Genomic DNA, 11,954 nt, shown 5'->3' with positions numbered 1-11,954 from the left:
TGGGTCCAATAATATTCATTGTTTAATAAAGACTATTTAGTCTGAAAAATTTACAACGTAAACAATTGAATTAGGTAAAAAACGTATCTCAACCTAACTTATAAACACACCTAACTAGATGAAGTTTGAAAAAAAGTTGTCTTACAAAAGTCACAAATTTTAAACTTTTTGCATACCTTAAATAATTGAACTATACTTGATTTTACCAAAAAAAAATAATGGTTAACATTCAGAAACAAACAATAAATTCCAAAAATTCCAAAATATCTTTAGTCAATCATACACTTTGATGAATAAAAGAAATAAGTTTTTTTATTGATAATACTTGGATGAATCTCGGGCATTATTCATCTTTTTGCATCCATTTGTACCATTCATATCTAAAAGATATTAAAACATTTCTAAAAAGAAAAAAGCAAAATTTGACTAATGAAAAAATATGATTGGACAATTTGATTTGGTAGGATGATTAGATTATGATACCCAACATGCATCTAAATATTTTTCTTTGTTATTTTTTTTTTAAAAAAAAAAAAAGAAAAAAGAAGAAGAAGAAGAAAACGAAACGGTACCGTTTAGATGTCATGTAGTGAAATGAAGCTGAAAATAATAAGTAGTGGGGAACAGACATGCTTATACTTGGCACCGTAATCGAGAATTCACAATCAACAAAAATTTATAATTTCCTCTGAAGTCCGGTCCTTATTGCTGACACACTCCTTCCCCTGAGCCCGACACTCTCCGGCAGTACAAATTTTAAGCTAATTTTGCTCTGTTTTTAACCTTAACCATAATCTCGAGCTCTGTAATCACACTCACAGAGAGTAGCTTTTTAGAAAGCAAAAGGAGCCGTTGCTGTTCTAAAATCTAAACCAGTAAGAGAAGCTTCAAGAATCCCTCATTCCCATTTCTCTACACAAACGGCAGCAGAGGAAGAGCCAAACAAGAGGGTTTGGCTTTCAAGTGATAACAAGAAGGAGAATGGGGAAAAGGGCTGGATTTAATCTCATTTTTATTGGGATTTTACTGTTCTTCATAGTTTTGGGTTTGTACCTCTCTGTTTCTTGAATCTCTTTCTCTTGTTTTCTAGCTTTACCGCTTGGATTTGGGGTCACATTTTGCTTTACTTGAAGTGGGTTTATCTGATTCTACTTGTTGGATCTTCCATTTCATTTGCATTGTCACTAATTTGTTGTTATAGTCGTTCTTTTCTTTTATCAACAAAGTATATTGTGTTAGAACTTGTTGAATATCACTTTGTTACTGTTAGGACCAATAAACGGTCAGTTTGTGGAGACCCTTTAGGAATTACCATTTAACATTGTAAGGCTTCAGGTTAGAACTTGTGTTGACTTGTAATATCTTCTTAGTTAGTAAAGGATATTGCATAAATGATAAGTTTGGCTTTTCATTTTTCTACAGAAAGAATTGTCTTCTCTAACCAATCTGAACTAAAGTAATTCTTATTCTACCTGTTTAGTAAGATATTTGTGTGCTAGGATTGATAGAAATCATAAAATAGAGTAGATTGGGAGCTCAATGTAAGTGCATTGTAAGACGAGTTGTGTTTCAGCTTTATCATTTTCGGAGGAACGAAGTAAATAAAGAATGAACCCTTCTGGTAGACAGTAGGTTATTGGTGTTTGTATGTGTTTTTCGGTTGTCGGATTCACCATGTTACATTTCCTGAATTTGGTTACAGGCCATTGCCAGGGAAGTAATGTTGGAGTTTGTTATGGAAGGAACGCAGATGACCTCCCAACACCTAATAAAGTGGCTCAGCTAGTCAAACTTCATAACATCAAATATATTAGAATTTATGATTCGAATATTCAGGTTCTCAAGGCCTTTGCCAACACTGGTGTTGAACTTATGATTGGGATTCCGAATTCAGATTTGCTGCCATTCGCTCAGTTCCAGTCAAATGTAGACACCTGGCTTAAGAATAGCATACTTCCTTACTACCCTGCTACGAAAATAACTTACATCACGGTTGGTGCTGAGGTCACAGAGAGCCCCAACAATGTGTCTGCCTTGGTGGTTCCTGCCATGAATAATGTACTCACTGGTCTCAAAAAGGCTGGTTTGCACAAGAAGATTAAAGTTTCTAGCACTCATTCTCTCGGAGTTTTGTCTCGGTCATTTCCTCCCTCAGTTGGGGCTTTTAGTAGTAACTATGCATCTTTCCTGAAACCATTGTTGGAGTTTCTTGCTGAGAACCAGTCTCCCTTTATGATCAATATTTATCCTTATTATGCATACAGAGAATCCCCCAACAATGTGTCATTGGATTATGCTCTTTTCGAGTCATCATCTGAGGTTATTGACCCAAACACTGGTCTGCTTTACACAAACATGTTTGATGCTCAGATTGATGCTCTTTATTTTGCTTTGATGGCCCTAAATTTTCGAACAATTAGAGTGATGGTCACAGAAACAGGTTGGCCATCCAAAGGGTCACCAAAGGAGACATCTGCGACTCCCGACAATGCTCAAACTTACAACACAAATCTTATCCGCCATGTTATCAATAACACAGGGACACCTGCAAGGCCTGGGGAGCCACTAGATGTATATATCTTCTCTTTGTTCAACGAAAACAGGAAGCCGGGGTTGGATTCTGAAAGGAACTGGGGATTATTCTATCCTGATCAGACCAGCGTCTACAACTTGGATTTCACAGGAAAGAGTGTGGTAGACATGACTGCACAGGCAAATAGCACCGCGTCTAATGGAACAGCCTGGTGCATTGCTTCAAGCAAGGCATCCGACATGGACTTGCAAAATGCCTTAGATTGGGCTTGTGGTTCGGGGAATGTCGATTGCACAGCCATTCAGCCAAGCCAGCCTTGTTTTGAGCCAGATACCCTGGTTTCCCATGCATCTTATGCATTCAATAGCTATTTCCAGCAAAATGGAGCTACTGATGTTGCTTGTGGTTTTGGAGGGAATGGAGTTAAAGTTAACCAGGACCCAAGTAAGTTAAGCTTTCACAAGTCGCGAGTCACGACTCATAACCATACATGCTTTATATATTTCAATATCATATATATGTTTTCCATTGCTTTATATAACGGTAACATCTAAGAAGCACAAAGACACTTTAGTCTGGCTAGCATGTCTATGTCCTTGAACACTTCGACACTTGTTGGACACGTATCAGACACTTATTAGTGCAACAAATACATATCCATGTATAGAACACTTGTTGAGTAGCCTAAAAAGACACATATATAACAAAATAGTAAATTTTGACACATCAAACTAAATCTTTTAAGCGTGTGAATGTATCAGTCTATTTACTTTAAATTTTCTTTTAGTAGAAAAATGATATATAGTTCTAAAAATGTATATTTGAATGATCTTTGTCACGTCGTGTCGTGTCCTAAGTTTTTTAAAAATGACATGGACTGTATCTGTGTCATGTTGTATCCGTATCCGTACTTCTTAGGGCTTCATTTTGCATTAAGAATTCAGAGACTTTTAGGTAAAAATATCAGCTTTGGGATTGTATTGCTACACGAAAAGTTCGGTTCAAATAAGTGTTCCTAAACTTGAATTTGTATCTTGACTTTGCAGGCTATGATAATTGCTTGTATGCAACTACTGGGTAAGCATTTGCTTTTGAATTGAGGCAAACTAGATTTCCAAGTTCATAGATTTTGATTTCTAGTTCCTGATGTGTTCTTGGCTTTCCTTTGTTTTTGTTATGATCAAGCAGGAAGAACAAGACGATTTCTTCCAGCAACACTACAGCAATATCCTCAACTTCGCCATCTTCTTCTTCAAGGATTGAAGTTTCTGCTGGTTTATTAATCATGTTGGCTTTCATATCATTTCTTTTTGAAAAGTTCATGATGGGGTTTAGCTAAATGTTCTGAGAAATCCAGATTTTGCTACAAAGACATTGCTAGAATGAGCATTTTTCTTGTTTTTGTAATTGATTGGGAGGAAATGCAAATGTGTATCTACTCTGTATGATAAAGATGTGTAACTTTAAGGAGGAAGTTAATGGAATTGATTGTTGAATATCATATTGAGAATATTATTCACTGTTTTTCTAAATAAAAAAAAGGAAATTGATATACTTTCTTTTCCAATAATATTAACAAGTGATTTGATTAGAAAGGAATCCAAGACATCCAAATCAAATAGTTAAAATTGAGTCTTTCTATGCAAATCAAATCAAAATTCGTAATTTTACCAAACTTTATTGAGTTTTGTTTTTAACTTCGGGCAAAACAAGAACTTTACAAGAACAATGTAGATTCTCTCACGTTCACGAAATTGTCTGAGTGGACAAAAAATATAAAAATGAGAAAAAAGAAGAAAGAAAGAAAGAAAGAATAGAATGCCTTTGAATTTTGGAGATTTTGCCCAAATGACTTATATTTTAGATGGTTAATGTCATTTGTATCAATTTTTTAAAATAATAAAAAATGATCCTCTATCATTGTCAAATTGCACTAACTTTGCGTGCTATTAACAAAGGTTTAAAGTGGTGAGCAAGACATGAGTACTAAGGAAAGAGAGAGAAAGAGCATGAGTGTGAGAAAGTCCACGTAAGAAAAAGTACAAGCGCAAGACAATAAGTGAGCACACTAATGTATGGAAGAACTATTGTATTGGTTTAGTTGAATACGAACATAATAGAGGAATGAAGTGTGCATGTATAAAGAAAGGAAGAACCTTAGTGTGTGAAAGCACCACTGTAGTAGATTAGTTGAACGCAAGCACAAGGAAAAGAAAAAGAACCCAAGCAAATGAGAGTACGATCATATGGATGGACGTTATATCACAAATGACACTGATAATTAACATGTTCTTAGTGTCCTCGGAAGGAATCATCTTCCATAATTTGTAAAAGTTGAAACAAAAAACATCAAAATTAAGATAATCCATACAAAAATTCTTAAATTTATATTTCAAAAGATCAAAGTTTAGTAAGTGTCACACCATTTCATGTCTTAATAATCATTTGATTTTTTTTTTTTGGAAGATTTCTAATCTTTGTTTTAAAAGGTTTATAATAAAATTTTAAAAGGTTTATAACAAGTGATATCGAAACTTTTGAAAGTAAATGAGTTTTTAAAACGAATGGTAAAATTCAATAACGTTTTTTATAATTCAACTCTTCTAATAACTATCTTCAGTCAAATTCAAATAATCAAAATTATAGAAAATTAGGTTGCAAGCATGAACCTTTCCGAAGCAATTTCAAAAATCTATGAGAAATTACTTTTTCTTGAAGCACTTTTAAGATATAAAAACCAAACATATATCCCATCATTAATCCACATTGTACTCTATATCATAAAACTACATTCTAAATTTCAAAATATCAACAAAAAAAGGAGGGGAATAACAATCTCTGGTATTTCTGATCATAAAGATTGGGAACAGATGGGATTTTATTCGAAAGCAGAGTTCAGAAGAAGTCTCTCAAAGCGAAAATCGAGAGTCAAGATTATCGCGATTTCTATCTCCTGCAGAACAAAATTTCCGAATCCAAATTCCTTCAACAAGAAACATAAGCAGGTTACTGATCACGATGCACGAAACAAATATTTGCTTGAGACCAACTTTTTCGAACCTAATCTAATTCTTCAACCCAATCTTAACCTCTTCATGTTAGCAGGCACAATCTGAAAAACTTCAGTGTTAAAGAGGATGGCCATTTTTGTTTTCTTATACAGGAAAGTAGTTTAGCCATTAAGCCGATAAGACCTCCCTCTGAAAGCTCCAGTCGTACCCCTATCATCAGGCACCGCCGCACGTTGAATTGGTGGAGCTCCTATCCTCCATCTTGAGACCAACCTCTGTCTGTTGAAATTGTTAAAGAAATGCTGAATAAAGCAAGGTAACCAATAGAAAAAACCAAACAGGTGAGTATGATGGAAATGTTAAGATATAAGATCAAACCCCAAAGTGTACGACTGTTTACTTTAGTTGGAGGGGAAGCATTTATAAATTTTATTGTTTTGGAAATGGAAGATTATAAGTGAAATAGGCAGACGATGGGGATATGAAATTATAGATGCATGGGCAGAATCAGGAAATTTTGTTGTTAACAAACCAAAAGAGGAAGGATACATCCAAAATGGAGTTCTCAATATGTTCTTTCCGCCTGCCAGTGGATGCAACACGGTCAAAAAGTAGTACAAATGCCCTGCTAGGATTCCAAGTAAATCAGGAACAAGAGGTGAACCAAAAATGACATCCAGTGCTAGCATGGCCCATGGCAGATAAAATGCCTGCATAAAAAGCATTACATTTGAGTTGCAGATATCAGAAACTGAGAAACACAATCCCAGGGGTGAAAAATCAACAATGTGGCAAAACCTAAATCAATGTCATACCTTAAGAGTCACAAGGCCATATATATTGATCTGTGCATTAGGAAATTCTCTACTCCAGACGTAGAGAAGCATAAACACAAGTGATATCCCTAGGACCGGAAACGAGAAGATTGGGATGGCAGAAAGTACCTATTCAAGAGGAAGTATACATAACAAGAAAGGTTGTAACAAATCAGCGAAAATATTCAACCTAAAATAAGGACTCAACAACCAAAATCTCATAGATGGGAGGATTTCATGAGAAAAAGTTCCCAGAGAAACACAAATACAAAAAAGTCAAAGCTGTCAGGAAACTCTTCACCTACTAGTAACTCAATGAAATATTGATACAAAATGCAAAACATTTAGGTGGCATTGTGGCGATGATGAAGCATAGGACTACCTAATAATTTTCTACTCAAACTGATGATTTTACTTCATAGAATTGCAAATGAACAAAGATTGGCAAAAGAATATAGAAACCATTAGGTGCCACCTGGAAAATCTACTATTTTTACAAATAGATAAGACTTAAGAACCACTGGCATCTAATTTTCTATTCCAAAAACCAAACCTTGATGGGAAAAAATGAAAGCGTATAAAGAGGCCAAACGAAAGGCCAGCAACAATCAATACATCTAAATGAATAGCTTAATAGAGATCCTCACAAACCAATAATGTCAAGGCTCCAAATATCATCATCCACAGAAAATCTGCTGTCCGCCTCTGAAATGGTCCATTCTCAAGTTGAACCCCATATCTTGCTCTGTAAAGGCACAACCAAACCATTAGTGCATCATAAACCATCTTGAGAGTTTGAACTTTGAACACAAGCCCTCCACTTTTCATGAAATAGTACCGTCAGTAGTTCATGTAAAAAAGTTACCACACATAAAAACTTACATCATTAATAAACGAATTCCAAAATTGATAGAGAATTTTCCTAGGAAGAAGAAGTTGGTGAATAGCCTCCATACCTGAAAATAAAGGTGACCTTGCATAAATAGAAATAATAATAATTGCAAAAAATGTGTTGGAACTCAAATTAAAGAATTAGTGCAAAGGGAAAGGCATCCACCTCCAAGATCATTTAAAATATTTGGTCCAAAGGTCAAAGAACGTTCTAATTAATGACTACTTGAAAGTAGTCATTTCTGCTGAAAGTTCGGATACAATTATACCTAAATTTCATAAATACAAGGGACTTAACCACACACACAGTATACACACAGAGGGGGAGAGAGAGAGAGAGAGAGAGAGAGAGCAACTTATATACCGTTCTCTTTGTACAAAATCACTTTTCTTTTTATAAGAACAATTTCTTTGAAGAGAAACGATAATTTCCGTTGAAAATTAGTAATAAGAAATAACAATAGCTAAATCTTTCCACTTTAGTATTTAAAATCAGAAGCATAAGTCAACTTGGTTGTGCCCATGATTTTCCTAACTTGGGCTCCATGTGAAATCCCCCAGGCCCATTCTTGCGTCAAACTCCACTACTTTTACTTGCCTTCACCACAGTTCACTTCATGAATTGACATTTGGGTTGACCATTAGGCTTCCTATAGAGCTACCATTACATTAAGAACAAATAATTCATACTTGAACTGGTTCTAAATCTAATTCTAACCCACGTGTTTGAGACAGGGCTTTCCAATATTAATAAATTATATAAGCTCCATGCTTGAGATTTTAGAATATAAAGAACAAGCATGAGAGAACAAACTGATACCAGGGGAGGAGATTTTACATTGTGTCTCAAGCAAAGCGATGCAATGACTTACCGAACAAGATTTAACATAAAAAGAAATTGTATAACATCTAACATCCTAAATGGACAATCACTACGGCTTAAAATCATAACCTTATTTTAGAAAAGCAAAGCAAATTTCATCGATATGGGAAAAAAATGACAAAAACTATCCAATCAATAACAAAAGTTCCTCCGAGAAGCAAAAACCCCTAATGGAATTTATAAAGAAACCCACATCGATTACACTTAGTATAATCATAAGAGGAGCTTGAACTGAAGATTTCCTAAAGCTAATATCAGAGGCTTGAAAAATGACCTCAAAAGTTAAGTTAAATGTTTCTAATGTTCTTGAGAGTTTGTTATCAATTGCATCCTCATTCATAGGTACATACTCGGAGCTATATCTGATATAACATCATCTCCTTATTATTAGATATCTATATCACTCATAAATACTACATTCTATGCCCCTTCGAAAGATAAGAAATGATGGAGAAGAATGTTGAATTTACAGAATAAAAGCCCTAAAGGAAGTAGGAGCCATCAGATGTTTGAAAAAAGTAAAAATTCAACAAATATATAGAAGCACTATTCTGATACCTATGGAGATTGAAGTCCATACCTGGAAATGCTTGAATACAAGTCCGTAATCCAACGCAATAAGCCCCGGATTGTACAAGCCAAGTTGAAAGGCCGTAGTTGCTAAAAGGCACAGAGTTCCATACGCCTTACTTATCGGTGGGAGAGAGTTGTAAAATCTGAATGATGATAAAAATGGACAGAACTCAGGATTGAATATGAGAAAATTACAACATGAAACAGACGAATCGAAAGCTAATACAATTGGAGCATCGAAGAGAAGAGAAAGGAAATACAAAATTCGTAAAATTCAAAGAGGAAAAGCAGCATTACTCGGCAGGAGAAGACATTGTAGAAACAGAAATCAAATTGATTCAAAGAAGCTTTGGAAGTGGAGAGATTTCACTTCTTCTTTAAGAAATGTCACCACCAGAAGAAGAACAAAACTTAGCAAACAAGAAATTGAAAGATGAACCATGGAAATTGCAGAATGGAAGGGCGAAGGAAACCGAATGCGACCCAGAATGTTCCGAATCCGAAGTGGTTTCTTCGCTCTCGCACGTGCGGTTAATGGGCTGGCTTCGTGAGTTGGGCCCATATGAAAATATGGGCTAGGCCCAAATAATACCATTTATTTACAAATTAGGTTGAAATAATTTTAAGTTCTTAACAATATTCCAATTTAGAGACTAGTAGTTGTAAATCGTTTACTAATTGTTACTAGCTCACTAATTTTGTTCATGGGTTTATTCAATTTCTAAATTAACAAACCAATGAAAAACAAGTAATTCAATGGGGCATTTTCATATATAGAAAATTAGCTAAACTATTTATACATAAAATAAAAATTTACCATATTTAATAAATGGACTAATCTTTTTTCTTTTTTGTTATATGTGTAAATAGTTTTATATTTTTTTCATTTATAATAATTTCCTTAATTTTTTTCTTCCCTAGGATATGAATTTCTAGGGTGTCAGTTATAAGGGTGTTAAAAAAATCCGGTAACCCGACCAACTCGGACTACCCAACCCAAACTGCAAGAATTGGGTTGGGTTAGATTTTATTTTGGGTTGGGTTGGATTAAAAATTTTAAAAAATATTAAATTTGGGTTGGGTCTCGGGTTACCCCATTTTAGGGTCGGGTTAACCCGACCCGAATATATATATATATATAATTTAAAAAAACAGTCAAATTAATTTTTTTTTTTTTTTAAAAAAAACAAAACTGGTGACCCAACCCAGAAATTTTGGGTTGGGTTGGGTTGACCCTCTAAAAAAGAACTAATAGGGTTCCAACCCGAATTTTTGGGTTGGTCCACAAAAATCTTCTAACCCGGCCCAATCCGGACCATGTACACCCCTAGTCAGTTATAACATGAATTTCTAAATTAATCAATCAACGTGGACAAATTATTAACAATTATTAACATTCTAATTTGAATCTCTTCACAATTTCTATAGTAGTGTAGCATTAAGACCCTTTAATTTCAACTTTTATATCTTCTTATCATTTTCATGCATATTTGGATAACAATTTAATCTATCACGTCCAGCTAAATTCCTTCTTATTCAAGCAGAGAAGGCAGCCCAAGAACATTCAATTAGTGGGCAGTTGATCGAATGAATAAATGCAGATAAGTTACAATGTAATTGAATTCATAATAATCTAAACTTCAACAAATCAATCCAAAATTAATCCATGAAATCATTCTAACACCCTAAAAATTATGTTCCAACGATTTAACATATGAATAACTATATGAACTATCAAAGTAAAAGAGAAACAGATTGGGACGAGACAACTCCTGCTTTCAAGCTTTTATCTTTGGAGCTTCAATTTAGGTTTTTGCATCATTTTCTGTCTAAATTCTTCACCACTGGTTCCCTTAAACTCGATTTCTTAAGATTCACTACTTTAAATTCATTAAATCACACAATTTAGCAATAACAAGGCTAAACTAATTATAATTAAAGTACTTTTCAAATGCTTTTCAGTATATAAGAATTTCCTTTCTGGAATTAGAACCTTTTTTACGTAGTACATTAAATTATTAGTTTACTAAGGAATTTTTAAGTTTATAATTATTTATTATGTAAACTTCTCTCGACTCTCCGGTAACTTAGTAACTTTTATATTACATAAGTTTATGAATTTTTATTGTATGTTTTAATATTGTATCCATGGTTTCTAAATTTTTTATTTTAAGTCTGTTATTTCACTTTTTTTTTAAGTTACAAGAACTTCCTAGATTTGAATTGAAAGTTTAAGGTGGTATTACACATAAAATTCGATTATAAATGTATATCAATTAATTTTAATTTTTTCTTAAGCATGTAAAGTACCTATTAGACACAAATTCAAAAGTTTAGAAACTAATTTTAGATACTTTTAAATGTCAATGACCTATTAGCCATAAAATTGAAAGTTCATGGATCTATTATAAATTTTTAAAAATTATAGATCTTGTTTAGACAAACAAAAAATATTAAGTATGTGTTTGGTTTAACTTTTCAAGTGTTTAATTTTAAAAATAATTCATTTGAGAAAAAAAATTAAAGCATTTAGTAACCTATCAAAATGACTTTTGAAATATTTTCAATAATGATGAAATTAGAAATAGATATAAGTAAAACCATAGCACTAAATTTCAGGTCAATATCTTCATCGATATTTTTCACATTTTCATGGATCCGACATCGACATAAGGAGTGAATTGATATTTCTTTTGTATAATAGAAAAATTCATGAAACATAAAAAACTATGCAACACAATGTCGTTAATGTAAATATAATGTAAATATAATATAAATAATAGATATGTTAACTTGTTTAAAAATAATAAAATGTCTATTTACATATTTCAATTTATTTATTTGAATTTTTTATAATTTTTTCAAAAGATCCATCGAAATCGACATTCTATCGATATTTACATCGAAATTTTCGTAAAATTAAGACCTCAATATTTCCATCGAAATCAACATTTTAAACTCGAGTAAAGCATATCTCGTTTCTAATATGAAGATTGAGATAACTTCACACCTAGCTTAATCAACATACAAAAAAAGATTTCTTGTTTGCAATACAACCCTAGACGACTTTATATTTATGCAACTTCCAAAATAGAATCGTCTATAATAAGGTAATATATATATATATACACGACAATTGAATTATTGGTCAAAGTGTATTATACCTTTATGAATATAGATAAACATTTGCTACTTGATTTTCTTATTCTCTTTTACTTCTTCAAACGGTCGAAATTGCAGCCAATTGC

The 11,954-nt window shown here is 33.2% G+C and overlaps 2 protein-coding genes across 2 annotated transcripts; one reads left to right on the top strand and one right to left on the bottom strand.

Annotated features, from left to right (window-relative positions):
- The first annotated feature begins 630 nt into the window (after nt 1-630).
- LOC120071754 (glucan endo-1,3-beta-glucosidase 13-like) lies at nt 631-4,034 on the top strand. Its single transcript, XM_039024129.2, has 4 exons — nt 631-1,045; nt 1,703-2,977; nt 3,580-3,610; nt 3,722-4,034. Exons 1-4 carry the CDS (start codon nt 982-984, stop codon nt 3,870-3,872), a joined length of 1,521 nt encoding a protein of 506 aa, XP_038880057.1. The 5' UTR covers nt 631-981; the 3' UTR covers nt 3,873-4,034.
- Nucleotides 4,035-5,377: 1,343 nt separating this feature from the next.
- Nucleotides 5,378-9,212, bottom strand: DER1 (DERLIN-1). Its single transcript, XM_039022541.2, has 7 exons — nt 9,004-9,212; nt 8,714-8,849; nt 7,242-7,315; nt 7,011-7,104; nt 6,360-6,488; nt 6,094-6,254; nt 5,378-5,823 (listed from the first exon to the last, which is right to left on the bottom strand). Exons 1-7 carry the CDS (start codon nt 9,018-9,020, stop codon nt 5,706-5,708), a joined length of 729 nt encoding a protein of 242 aa, XP_038878469.1. The 5' UTR covers nt 9,021-9,212; the 3' UTR covers nt 5,378-5,705.
- Between the last annotated feature and the right edge of the window lie 2,742 nt (nt 9,213-11,954).

Source organism: Benincasa hispida, chromosome 2 (assembly GCF_027475165.1).
Source record: "Benincasa hispida cultivar pf3 chromosome 2, pf3_genome.v1.1, whole genome shotgun sequence".
Classification (NCBI taxonomy): domain Eukaryota; kingdom Viridiplantae; phylum Streptophyta; class Magnoliopsida; order Cucurbitales; family Cucurbitaceae; genus Benincasa; species Benincasa hispida.
This window is presented reverse-complemented; position numbering and strand designations above follow the sequence as displayed.

Bases quoted from the DNA above. Each gene is read 5' to 3' on its own strand.
- DER1 (XM_039022541.2), bottom strand. The intron at 7,105-7,241 runs GTAAGTTTTTAT...GTGCCTTTACAG, and splicing joins GGAATTCGTTTATTAATGAT to AGCAAGATATGGGGTTCAAC. The intron at 6,489-7,010 runs GTTTGTGAGGAT...CCTCTTGAATAG, and splicing joins TTGGAGCCTTGACATTATTG to GTACTTTCTGCCATCCCAAT.
- LOC120071754 (XM_039024129.2), top strand. From the start codon at position 982: ATGGGGAAAAGGGCTGGATTTAATCTCATTTTTATTGGGATTTTACTG. The intron at 1,046-1,702 runs GTTTGTACCTCT...ATTTGGTTACAG, and splicing joins ACTGTTCTTCATAGTTTTGG to GCCATTGCCAGGGAAGTAAT. The intron at 3,611-3,721 runs GTAAGCATTTGC...ATGATCAAGCAG, and splicing joins TGCTTGTATGCAACTACTGG to GAAGAACAAGACGATTTCTT.